Genomic DNA, 12096 nt, shown 5'->3' with positions numbered 1-12096 from the left:
TGATCAAATTAGCTCGGTGAGGATAGCAATTGCAAACGTGACTTTCCGGAGGCAGACTTCTCGCGGTGTGAAGAGAAGAACAAACCTTAGTGGGCGGCGACTACCTTAGTTTGAAGCCACAAGGGAATCACGGTCACTTCAACATGTGTTGTATAGCCTGTACAGATAGTTTCTGATGGCTACAGCCCGTGATGCTGAAACACTGTTGCAGTCGTCCCTGATCTGCCTGACTCGGTACCACCCTCGCACCCATTGTACACCCGGATGGAATCATTCATCGTGAAATGCTGCCGATGGCAATTCGATAACAGTCACGGTGAATTCTTTCAGATTGTTACTGGCATGTCTCGGGTCAATAAGAAGACAAAGTGCTCCCAGAAATGAATGCTTACACTGAATCGCCGGCCGTCCAGCAAGTACTCGGTCACTCTCGCAGCTTCACTGAGAAGGAGAAGAAAAATAAGCTGTTCTCTCAAAGATTATAGAAATGTGTAGACCCCGCTCCAATGATATCACATGAAGCGCGTTGCTAGCGATCCGTGGTCGCCATCTCCTTGTTATCGTCGCGCGGATAGCTTATATAGTCAGCGAGTCGTGTTGTGCGCGCTGCAGGTCCCCGGCCCGGTTGTACGACGTGTGCATGCTTTCTTCGATGGCTCTCAGAGATGTATAATGAAGAACTCAGTCAATAACTGGTATCACCAGTCTAACATGTTCAGTTATGTTCGCGTAGGGAGGTTCGTGTAAGGTAATGCTGACGGTCGCCTTCGGACGGGTACGATATCACTTAACGGCAATAACAGAATCCACTAAGCCAAAAAGGGCCTAACCATCACCGCTTATCGGAGAGCTGCAGCAAGCGGGGATAAATCATCCGCCAGCAAGGTACTCTTCTCTTCCTCACCAACCCCTCTACGCAATCCTCGACCGAATTTCGACGGAACCTTTTACCACCTTTCCATCTCATCAGCTTTCACTTCTCCGAGAATGTCACCCACTACTCCCCCTCCCCCCTCTCAAAGCCGCCTCTCCACGCGGATCTCCCTGCGCTGGCCCCCGGCCCCCGCCTTCGAAAACACCGACACAATCGTCATGTCCGTAGCGGGGTGGTACGTCGACCTCCGCATCGACCAAGCCACCACAACCATTGACTGGGGCATTGCTGGTCAACGCGTCGTGGATTCAAATGATTCCAGTATGCAATACATTCTATCTGTCATGCACCTTAATGCAAGAGACTGACTACCTTATCAGCCCGCGTTCAATTCACACACGAGCTCGACTCCCGCAACTCCTTCGATGACGTTGACTGTGGGACATTCTCCACGCTCCCGGACGGGGACGACCTGGAGAAAGGGTCAATGCCTCGGGCGGATCTACCCGGCAAACCTGTTTGCGAGTATGAGGAGGTGTGGCGGGAGTTGGAGTTCCGGCGGGGGCCTGAGGGCCCGGCGACGGGAGTTTCGTGGGTCTTAGAGTCGTCGCAGACTGGTTCTGATCTTGAAGAGGGCGAGGAGGGCGATGTGGCTCGGACGTTCATTGGTCGGGTCTGGGGGACGTATCTCGCTCTCCGGCAGGTCCAGCGACATTCTCGATCGGCTGGTTCGAATACAACCGTTGTCAAGGATGGAGGGGAGGTGAGTGCCCTCAGGGAAGAGTGGGACGCCACTGAAGGATGGTGCACCAAGTACAATCTCGGTGCGGAAGTGCAGCAATTGCCATCGATGAAGGACATTCCTGACGCACAGGAATGGACAAACGGGCAGACCGTCACGATTACCGGAGTGCAGTTTACGGTACGCGCTTTCGAGGAAATCAGTGTATGAATGGTATGTCTATTCACATCGAGTCATTAAGTCTATGGGTGGTCTATGTACACAACATCGGAAGTCGTCAATCTACTGCTCGTTGCAGAGAACGTAACGGAATCTGGCCTTGCCAGCATCCATATCGACGATGGCAGTGTTGGCATCCTTCATGGGACGCTCCTCGACCCAAGTGCGGACGTTCTTCTCTGCGGCCAACTGGAGCATCTCGCCGATCTCGCTAGGAGAGCCGATGAGGGAGCCGCTGAACTTGACGCGCTTGAAGATCAGAGCAGGGGCGGGGATAGAGAGGGAACCATCCTCGGGGACACCGAGCTGAACGAAAGCACCGTCGCGGTCGAGCAGCTGGACGTAGTCGGTGATGGGCATCTACGAAGGTCAGCAATCTATTCGACAGTGGTGCGCGAGATGGATGCGAAGAGACATACCTTGGAGGAAGAAACGGTGGAGATGATCAAGTCGAGAGAGCGGGAGTTCTTCTGGGCCCACTCGGAGTCCTCGTCGGTAGCGATGTAGGCATCGGCTCCGAGCTTCAGAGCATCCTCTCTCTTGTTGCCCTTGCGGGAGATAGCGACGACCTTGTCAGCACCGAGGGCCTTGGCGAACATGATACCGAAATGGCCGAGACCACCGACACCGATGATACCGACGCGCTTGCCGGGACCGCAGCCGAAGTGCTTCAGGGGGGAGTAAGTGGTGATACCACCGCAAAGCATGGGAGCAGCGACGGCGGAGGGGATGGCGTCGGGGATCTTGACAGCGAACCGGGAAGGAACGCGGTTGTAGGTGGCATATCCACCATACGACTTGCCGCCGTTGGCGTACACGCCGTTGTACGTGCCGACCATGGACTTGGGGCAGTACTGCTCGAGACCAGAGGCACAAGCCTCACAGTCGCCGTTGCGGCCCATGCAGGACTCGCTCTGAGCACCAACACCGACACGGTCTCCGACCTTGATTCCGCCCTCGACCTTGGAGCCAACGCGGACGGCAACACCGACGATCTCGTGACCGACACAGCAAGGGTAGTTGGTGGGACCCTAAACAGGTTAGCAGACGAAAACCCCATTCGATCTAGTCTGAGAACATACCCAGCCGCTTCTCAAGGTGTGCATGTCAGAGCCGCAGATACCGCAGTGGGTGATCTTGATGTCGATATCGGTCTCCTCCCAGGGCTTGGGCTCGAACTCCTGCCAGACCATGTTGCCCTCGGCGGCCTTGGGCTCGAGAGCCATCCAGCCCTCAAACTTGTAATCGGTGGAAGCCATTGCGAATGATGTGATGAGATGTGTGAGATGACGATTGTCTGATTGTCTGGACTTTTGATTCCCCGCGGGTCCTCGCTGGCATTTATATTTGCATCCTCCCACCCAGGTCGGGGTAACTCAGGGAACTGCTTAGAAATTCAGCAGAAAATTGGTGCTGATTCTCTCTGCGTCGTTTTGCCATGTGGTGGGGCCAAATTGTCTCCGAAGATCTGCTGAGAACGACCGTCAACCGGCTTGCAGGCTTCCAGGCAATGTGGATAAGGCGGGAGCCACATCGTGGCACCAGGGGCATGGCTGGACCGAGGCACACCCATGATTCAGGTCATCCAGTGCTAAGTCCGTTGGAGACGGGCGTCCGCTGCTTACAGACGGTCAGCAGCAAGTGCCTTTGGTTTTGCCTCATCGTCACCCATCAAAAAAGTCGAACTGAGCAAATTCCGTTGGGCCCGGCAATATTCGGGATAGCACCGTCATTGGACCTTGAGCGTCCGCTTCCCGCAGTGCTCTGGAGTAGTACCAGAGAAAATGCTGTCATCAACCAAGGAAACGTGGCCCTGCCTCCAGTTTCTAGACACTAGTCCAGTAATCTGGACGGTAGTCTGAAACGGCAACTCGCTGACGCCCCACTCCACGGAGTTAAGGAATGATAAGCTGCTGACGGTCGCGCAGCCACCCGACCGAGAACTCGTGGTTGGCCCCATCAGGGCACCACACCACATTACACTGCACTGCAGTGCAATCTAATTCTGCTAAGCTTCTAGAAAGCTCTGCGTCACCTCTGTCCGTGGAACGATCTGAAATTTCTTCGACGGGAGGCCCTGACGTCATGTCAGCCGTGTGTGTGTCCCTGATGGTCGGGATTTGTGCACGCTGCACACTGCACAAACTTTTCTCGGGATTGCCACCGCTTCGGCACTGATGGGCTGCCGATCGTCCTCCGATGGTTTTCCGGGTGCGATCGTTCTCGATGCTGTGCACATGGACTTATACATATGACAGTGCCTTGAATTGCATACATTTCTTTAGGTATACTGAGACTAGCTAGGTTAAATTGTTCAAAAACATGGTTCCCCACCCTCATTCTAGACAATCTGCACAAATCGTGGCAACTCCAATGCTGCCAATACACACTCCGCAGAGTATTCTTCCACTCCATAAGCACCGATAACTTATCTTCGAGTATAGATCTAAATAGCACAATTGACAAGTCCCACACATCATTACCATTATCATCGTCCATCTATAGCACCAAGTACATCCAATCCCAGCGTCCTCAACATGCCAACAACCAGTCCAGAATCTGAAACCACCAATCCACTCCACAAACACAAAATCCAACCCCCCTCCCCCTCCCTTATCACAACAACACCCCACATCACCTAGATAAGCCACTGGCACTAAACCCCCCTCACCCCCCTCACCAAAAAATAAAGTACCTGCGGCGCCTGGCCCCCGAATCGCGAATAATCCGTGGTGACCGTCTCGACAACCTTAAACCCATGCTTCAGGTAGACCTTCAGCCCGGCGGGCTCGGACATGACATACGTGCGGAGGCCGTGGCGGTCGGCGACTTGCAGCCCGCTGGCGACGAGCATGCTTCCGACGCCGCGGCGCCAGAAATCCGGGTGGGTGCAGAGGTAGTCCAGGGCTAGGAAGGTCGGGTTGCATTAGCTGATGAATGTAATGCGGAGCATACACCATAAGATCATGGCGCAGGTAGCATGTTCCTGGGTGATTGACAGAGAATCTACCCCTTCCCCTCGGAAGCCAAGCTATACCGCAGATTGGAGGGGGCATACCCCCTGAAAAGCTACAAAGCATGATATGCAAAGTATAGCGACGTAAAATAGAAAGGAAAGAAAAGAACTTACTCAGAAGCTCCTCCCCACGCGTAATCGCCTCGTCAGCCTCCTCCAACGGCCGACTCCGGAATTCCATCATCCCGTCCTTCTTCATTCCCGGCACTTGACCCCCGTCGCTGGCTGCATCGAAGTTCTTCTTGAACACTTGAAGCTCTTCATTGCTCACGGCCTGGACCTGCGCCTCGGGCCAGAACGTCCCTGTCTTGTCCTCCACGCTTAATACTGAATCCGGGACAATCCACCGCGCGTACCCGACCACCGTCTTCTCTCCGGAATCATCGGTATAGGAGACCATCTGGTGGCGTTTGCGGTCGCGACCAGTGGCTAAGGAGAAGGGGAAGCGGGCGGTGACGTCGGCGATGATGCGGGCTGGGTTGGGGTCGGTCCAGAGGAAGACCCAGTGGGGGTCTGTCAGGCGGGCGAGCATGATGGCGCGGGCAATCTGTGGGGAGTCTGCGGGGGTGCAGGGGGCGATTGTGAACGACATTTTTCGATTTTCGGATTTGACTTGTACCAGTCGTAGGCAAATCAGTCGTGCGATTCGTTATCGATTGTTTTCTGGTATAGCGAGGCTGTATGTGGGAAGGACGGAACAGATCCTGTATGAAGCCAGAAGGATGCATTTTATGGATTGCGGTGAGTTGAGGAGAGGTGTCCAGTTCTTATCTGCGGTTAGTATCTGATTAGAAATGGAGATAGAAATGTGTAACTGGTCAGCGATGGTTAGTGCTTACCTGGCGATGGCTGTCCGTGGGAACTGCAGTGCTTATTGAGGTAACTTATAGGATGCTTAGTAGTCATCAACGGAGGGACGAAGTTGGCAGTGCGGCTGGTACGACTTCTTCCGCTCGACGATCCTCCCGCTGTGCAGTCAATCCGCGCAGAATTAAGTAACAAATCCACCTAACCAAACCTCATCCCTTGACCCGTTTGAAAGATGACATACTTCTCACGAGATGGGCCCCGAGTAGCGAACACTCTTGCTATTCGAGGATCAATATAACCGAATCTGAACATTGACAGTCATTCTCCGCGCTGATGATACTTGGCTTCTGAGACACGCTGCAATTTCTCCAACCACTCACTCAGACGCTCCTTTCACAGTGATTAGCTGACATCTCCGATGCATACACAGCTTCATTCTCAGAATCTCGTATTCAAGTCCGATCATTCGGAGTAAGCCCTACCTTGTAGAAAATCCAGAAAGCCACGAATTGGGCGGATACGCGATCCAGGCGCGAATTAAATTCCTCTTATATAGTCGCATAAACAAGATTCAAGGCGCAAAGCCTAACAGTCCTTGGGCGTGGCCGATTTGTCCTCTCAAATCCATCCACCCAATGCCTTAAGTATTGGACTGCGCCTGTAAAGAGCTGGTATTGGCAAACATGGGTATTCTCTCATTGCTTCGTGAGCTGGATGACTGTTGCATGTCTGCGCCGACCTTCTGATCTCGTTCGCGGCGTGAGCTTATAGATACTGCTTCGAGAATTGGTCTAGACTCCACTTGACATCGGTCGCTTATGTTAGCCTATCTATCCCTACAATTGATATCACCACAACTTACCGCGGAGGGTAAGCGATAATCTCGAGACATCGTCTGTCTGTTCATCGAGTCCTATCCACGCTGCAGAGGATCGTTGCCGTCTGACTAGGTGCGCGTCTCGAGAGAAAATCAACACCGATGTGTCTCAGAAACCTGCAGAATATCCACCCATGATAATTCCGAAGTGCATACAAGCGAATCCCGGTATAGAGAGCCCGCAGTCGGAAAGGACTCGCATTGAGTGGGTGTGACGATAACGTGATAATCCCATCGAGCTGCAACCATGCGACCGCAGGATTTGCCTTCTGGTCAGACGCTGAGCACGGCCTATCTTAAAGACAGAAGATATCACTGTCGAAAAAACGATCACAACCCATTAAGAGACTTTCCGATAAGAATGGCCGAGCACACGAAGTTCTGGCCATTGAAACGCGAGACGCATCGTTGACGAGCAAACAAGCCGACCACTACCTTTGCAAGGTCAAAAACGCGACATCGCACGGTCGCATCCACCTTTTCGAGTGCCCGTGCCTTTGTGAGATAGTGATCGCATCACAGCAACCTTGTCGTCATCATCCGACTTCAGATGGATGGATCCCTGGGACGAACCGTGGTGACGCAGGGTTTACACGGTTATCTTATCGTGAATGCGGGCGCAATGACGCGGGGTGTGGGGATAACCGATAAGATAAGCACTGCATACCGCGAGACATCAGCTAAACATCAATTCGATCGAAAATCGAGAATTGAAGACGCGTTTGGGGGAGAGGGACCTGAAGATAGATATGCTGAGTCTGTCGGTCGGTCGCGGGAGACATGGGCACAGGAATGAGGTAAAGCAAGTCCCTTGCGCGTACACGTGACCGCGACTAGGAAGGGACGAAAGACCTGGTCCGCTGAACAGCATAGGTACTAGCCGTCCTTTTCTTATGCAATTCATTTTATGATAGGGAAAAGTAATTTAGATGATGCTGATTACTTTATGTTGCCTTCCTAGAATAATTGGTAAAAGATTGTGGCTTTAATTATGTGCAGCATGGCTAATTGTTTTGTGGCTGGGAATGGAAACTCGACGGACGAGGTGGGTGGTAGTTTGACATTGGGGATAACTTCAACTTGGTGCTAGCTGGCTGGAAATGAGAATAGCTTCAGAAGATCTTGAAGGGGAAGTGGTGGGGTGGGACTAGCGGGATGGGAGGGGTTGATGTGATGGTAGGGGAATGGGCAGTTGCGCGCCGCGGGCTCGACACCAAACTACGGAAGGGCAATGGGACGAGAGAACGAGATGGACTGGAATAGCTTCAATTAAGAGGCTACTACCTAGCTCATCCACGTCCCAGCATCTGGTATACCATCTTCTGTAGGAGAATTGGGTCCGGAATAGCTTCAGGCTGGCCCAAACAGGCGATCAGACCCCCCGGGCATCGAACCGCTCGCAATCATGAACTGATCGCAGTGCAACGCCTCAGTCACCCTCTGCAGAGTGCTGATGCGCAGTCTGTATAGCTTCATGCATGGCCGAAGTAGCAAAATTATATAGCAGATGTAAAAAAAGGGCCAGACCAGTATAGTTAACGATCCCATTATGAACCATGCCGCCTCCGTACGTTTGCGACAGCGGTGCTGGCTAACACCCTGTCTACCACCCGAGTTGAATCGGGGGCCGTACCACTAGGAAGGCTCGTGCACCGACTTCAAATTCGAACAGATAGTGGTCTGAGCGAGATTCGAACGAGCGTGGTCTCCAAAGATCCCGGCTCTAGCGACGTGACACCGTGAGAACATGAGCCTCTGGCCGTTCGGCCATCTGCGGTGACTGGTTTCGAAAGGAGATAGTTACGGGGGGGGCATAAGGGAGCAGGCGTAACGAATTTCAGGCACCCAAAGTGGATGTCTGAGGACGGCAGCCTGGGCGCAGGCGGCTTGCAGTGGCTGCCCACTGCAGGCGAGAGAGCCTGGCTATGGCCCCTGTGGCCCCTGATGTGCACAAGACGACCGGGGGGTCAGTCAGGGGTGCGCACAGCCATCCAGCCTCCACTGTGCCGTATCTCCAGTATGCCGAGGTGAGATATATACCCTGGTAAGCCCAGTGTATAATCACGAAGTGTGTCCATCGAGGAATAGGGTTGACGCTGCAAAGGATGTTAGCATCAATGCCGAATGTATGCATTGAAGAACTCGGAGTACAATACCCTATGCAACTTACCCGTCAGCGACAGCAATGCAGACTCGAGCAACCCCAGCACTCGAGATCCTAGAGAATGGTCACGATCATATCATGGCTTCTCGCACATGCCTTGATCAATCAGATTAGCTGCCAACATGTTTCTTCGTGCTCAATGGCTCTATTGACGGTATGCTACTTGATTACTCCCAAGGTGGTATAAATCTGGCGTAACGCAACAGTATCACATAGCACAGATGAATCCATCCCTAGAGCATCCAAGTGACAAGTAGAGAATCAGACAGACAGGACCTATCAAGCACTACTACATTGTCTTAGCAGTGGCGGTTGGCGATACCTCGAACGAAAGGCCTATCGAGATCAGTCCGCTATTCTTGCAGGGTTTTCAAATGCTGCCGTGGCCTCTTAGCGAGCGGCAGAAACAAGCGACCGCCTGCCCCACGGACCACGACAAACACAACAAACATATGCCCGCCTCGGCTGGCCAGCAGCAACACCAAATCAGCCTACTCACATCATGCGTTATTTAGGCCAGATTGTAGACTGGTTTAGAGCACAAATTCTCCTTGGTCAGATGCTGGAGATGCCTTTTTAAAATATTTGCATGTCTAAAAAATGCGACTCTCGGCTCATCTGACCTGACTGGTCGGGGCCTTTATCTCTTATTTATCTCTCCTTCTCCTTACGGTTAAACTATATACTTTTTCTGATGCCTCTGTGTGACTTCAAGGAGGTACCCAAACCTGCTTCAAAAAATCTCCATATCAATCCGGCGATATTCTCGTCCGAGGTGCATGTGCCAAGGATGTCGAAATATAAGCGTCACCAGTCACAAGTCTATAAAATTTCTGTACAATAGACAGCATTCCAGCTGCATGTCAATGCAGGAATCTTGTTTCGGCTGCAGTGTCGCGTCAGGAGTGCCACATTAAGAATCGGACAATTATTGTCCGAGTGACAGGGAAGCAAGGGCTGTCTCCCCTCGTGAATGAAGTATGACGTTTCGAGCATTGGTTTGGTATAAAATCCATGGAAGGTGCAATCCGTGCATTCTCATGATTATCCGACTCTCCTAGTTCTCTGAGCCCAATCTTTCGACATCCTGCGCCTCGTCGATATCTTCAAGATGCTCCAAAACAGTGAACTAGCCCCTCCAACGTTTACCCCATTTCCGCTGACTCCGCTAGATCATCTGTTGCCCCGGCTTCATATGACATGTTTTCCTTATCTAGCGACGAAATCGCCGGCTGAGGACGCATCAATTCTGAAAGATGGGCTAGAGTTCTTGATCACACAGAATCCCATCCTTGCGGGTGATGTGTGTCAATCCTCGCGACCGGAAGGGAAGGCCAATAGGTTTGAGTTGCGACCACCGACAGAATTCAGTCTCAAGGAATATCCTCTTATCCAAACACGTGTGCACGCTCAAGAGTATTTCTACCGCCAGAAGACGGTTCACTCGCATCGTGTTACAGGCAGTGATTTAGGCCAAGCCAAATACCGGCCCGTCCCGCTGGATGCAGTCAATCAGGAACGCGCCCCCGGGCTTCGCTGGCAACTCAATGTTTTCGAGGACGGGATAGTGATCGGCATCTGCTTTCACCACTTGTTCGTCGATGCAATGGGCGTATATATCATTCTTCAGGCTCTTTCTGCATGTTGTCGGGGTTTGAAGCACCCTCGCCAGATCGCACTCCAGCCTGTTGATACCGAGTGTCGCAAAAGGATCATTGCAATGGGTGAACAAACGAAAGCCACGCCAGGAATCAGACGGGTTGACATCTTCCCCAGCGTGAACACAGCTCTAGACGTGACCGTGGGCAGAATCCCGTGCCAGCTCGTGACGGTCCCTTTCGAGGTGATGGGTCGTCTCAGAGAGGCCTGTCAAACCATCACGACAGACCTTTTAAGTTCACTGGCTACAGATGGCGACCCAAGTGTTTCGCAAGTAACCCCAATATTCTCCGATAGTGACGTAGCTGCAGCCTTGATGTGGCTCTGCTGGGCGCGGTCTCGATACCACAGACTTGAGCCCGCATCTCGACCGGACGAAACCTCCATCATACTGATGATTGAGCTTCGCCAGAGAGGCGTACTCCCGCTGAACTACATTGGGGATGCCGTGGCCCCTGTCGCCGCATCCGCACCCCTTTCTCCCGCCGTTAACTCTCCTGCCAAGGCCACCGCCACTGATTCCCAGCACACTTCCCCTGAGATGTACCGCCAGGTTCCAGGCCTCAGCACGTATGACCTGGCCTTGCTCGCGGACCTCACCTTTCGTGCTTTTAAGGCGAGCGTCGGAGTGGATGAAGAATACATACGAGGGCTAGTTCGGGAGAAGCATAACAGCAGCGACTGGCAGTCCTACTATCCAAGCGAAGGACAATTCCTCTACAGCAACATGCGCTTACTGAACACAGCCGGACTCAATTTCGGGAAAAAGCTAGGGAACATCGTGCGCTTAGAGACCCTTGACAATCGGACAAATGGGCAGTGCTGGGTGTTGCCGGCGCCTACCAGAATGGCTCCCTGGGAGTTCCGAGTGTCGATGGAAAGGGAGGACATGGAGCGGTTCCTCGAGGATCCGTTGTTGGTCTGGGCAATGGGGATGAATGTGGCGAGATTGTGAAGGGCTCGTTGGTATGATTTCATGGGGAGGGTGAGGGTTGCATGCTATATCTGGATATACTTTTAGACTATTCGTGGGTATCTTAGAAGTCAAGAGACGAGGTATATACTATGCAGTGGAGATAGATTAACTTAGTAGTTCGAATGCAGTATGGCAGCCTAAATCTTCAGGTGTCTGTTTTAGTGTGCCATCAACAATCCCATCACGTCCCGCGTCACAGATCAAAGCAGGCACGTGACCCCGCGTTCGATGAAAACAAGACAAAACACCAACAACAAACTGACCCAACCTCGATCCCTGATCTTTCTTAACTCTACCTCAACAGTGTACTCATACGCTGCAGCCGACTCAAAAAAGCACCCCCTGACCCGTGACATCCTACAATGACCCGCGGCAAAGAAATCACCCCACAGCTCCGCTCCCGTATCTGCGAGCTCCACTCCATCGGCTGGGGCGCGCGGAAGATCTCCCGAGTGCACCCCGAGCTGTCGCTGAGCGGCATCAAATACACCATCCGCAAGGAAAAGGACCGCGTGAACTGCGTCACCCGACCACGGCCTGGTCGACCCAAGAAGCTCTCCGAAGACCAGCGGGCGCTGATCCGGGCGATGGTCGAGGCCGATCCCGCCGTCAAGAGTGCGGAGCTGCTGGAGGCGGTGGGAAATGCGATCACCAAGCGATCACCAAGCGGTCGCTGCAGCGGTTGCTGCAGGAGAAGGGTATGGGTCTGCGGTTTTGATGCGCTTGAAGGAGCATTGCTGGATTGAGTTTCCTTCTGAC

General features: G+C 52.9%; 5 protein-coding genes across 5 annotated transcripts; 3 read left to right on the top strand and 2 right to left on the bottom strand.

The window, feature by feature from the left end:
* Positions 1–987: 987 nt before the first annotated feature.
* Positions 988–1826, top strand: BO95DRAFT_453508 (uncharacterized protein; the record flags this gene model as incomplete). The annotated part of the gene is made up of 2 exons (XM_025588217.1): positions 988–1195; positions 1255–1826. 2 exons carry the CDS (start codon positions 988–990, stop codon positions 1824–1826), a joined length of 780 nt encoding a protein of 259 aa, XP_025441793.1.
* A 72-nt stretch (positions 1827–1898) lies between these two features.
* BO95DRAFT_464082 (NAD(P)-dependent alcohol dehydrogenase) lies at positions 1899–3094 on the bottom strand (the record flags this gene model as incomplete). The annotated part of the gene is made up of 3 exons (XM_025589031.1): positions 1899–2195; positions 2255–2866; positions 2918–3094. 3 exons carry the CDS (start codon positions 3092–3094, stop codon positions 1899–1901), a joined length of 1086 nt encoding a protein of 361 aa, XP_025441792.1.
* A 1397-nt stretch (positions 3095–4491) lies between these two features.
* On the bottom strand, positions 4492–5719 carry BO95DRAFT_473831 (GNAT family N-acetyltransferase; the record flags this gene model as incomplete). The annotated part of the gene is made up of 3 exons (XM_025589751.1): positions 5691–5719; positions 4966–5622; positions 4492–4742 (listed from the first exon to the last, which is right to left on the bottom strand). The coding sequence occupies exons 2-3, from the start codon at positions 5441–5443 to the stop codon at positions 4492–4494; spliced, it is 729 nt and encodes a 242-aa protein (XP_025441791.1). The 5' UTR covers positions 5444–5622; positions 5691–5719.
* A 4127-nt stretch (positions 5720–9846) lies between these two features.
* Positions 9847–11316, top strand: BO95DRAFT_334368 (uncharacterized protein; the record flags this gene model as incomplete). The annotated part of the gene is made up of 2 exons (XM_025581923.1): positions 9847–10597; positions 10637–11316. Coding segments are annotated over 2 exons (1431 nt in total), but the record flags the coding sequence as incomplete, so codon positions are not given.
* A 386-nt stretch (positions 11317–11702) lies between these two features.
* On the top strand, positions 11703–11975 carry BO95DRAFT_327567 (uncharacterized protein; the record flags this gene model as incomplete). Its single annotated transcript, XM_025581872.1, has 1 exon — positions 11703–11975. A coding segment is annotated over one exon (273 nt), but the record flags the coding sequence as incomplete, so codon positions are not given.
* Between the last annotated feature and the right edge of the window lie 121 nt (positions 11976–12096).

This window comes from Aspergillus brunneoviolaceus (assembly GCF_003184695.1).
Source record: "Aspergillus brunneoviolaceus CBS 621.78 unplaced genomic scaffold BO95scaffold_37, whole genome shotgun sequence".
Lineage (NCBI taxonomy): Eukaryota > Fungi > Ascomycota > Eurotiomycetes > Eurotiales > Aspergillaceae > Aspergillus > Aspergillus brunneoviolaceus.
Note: the sequence above shows the minus strand (reverse complement) of the source record. Positions and strands in the feature narration are given on the sequence as shown.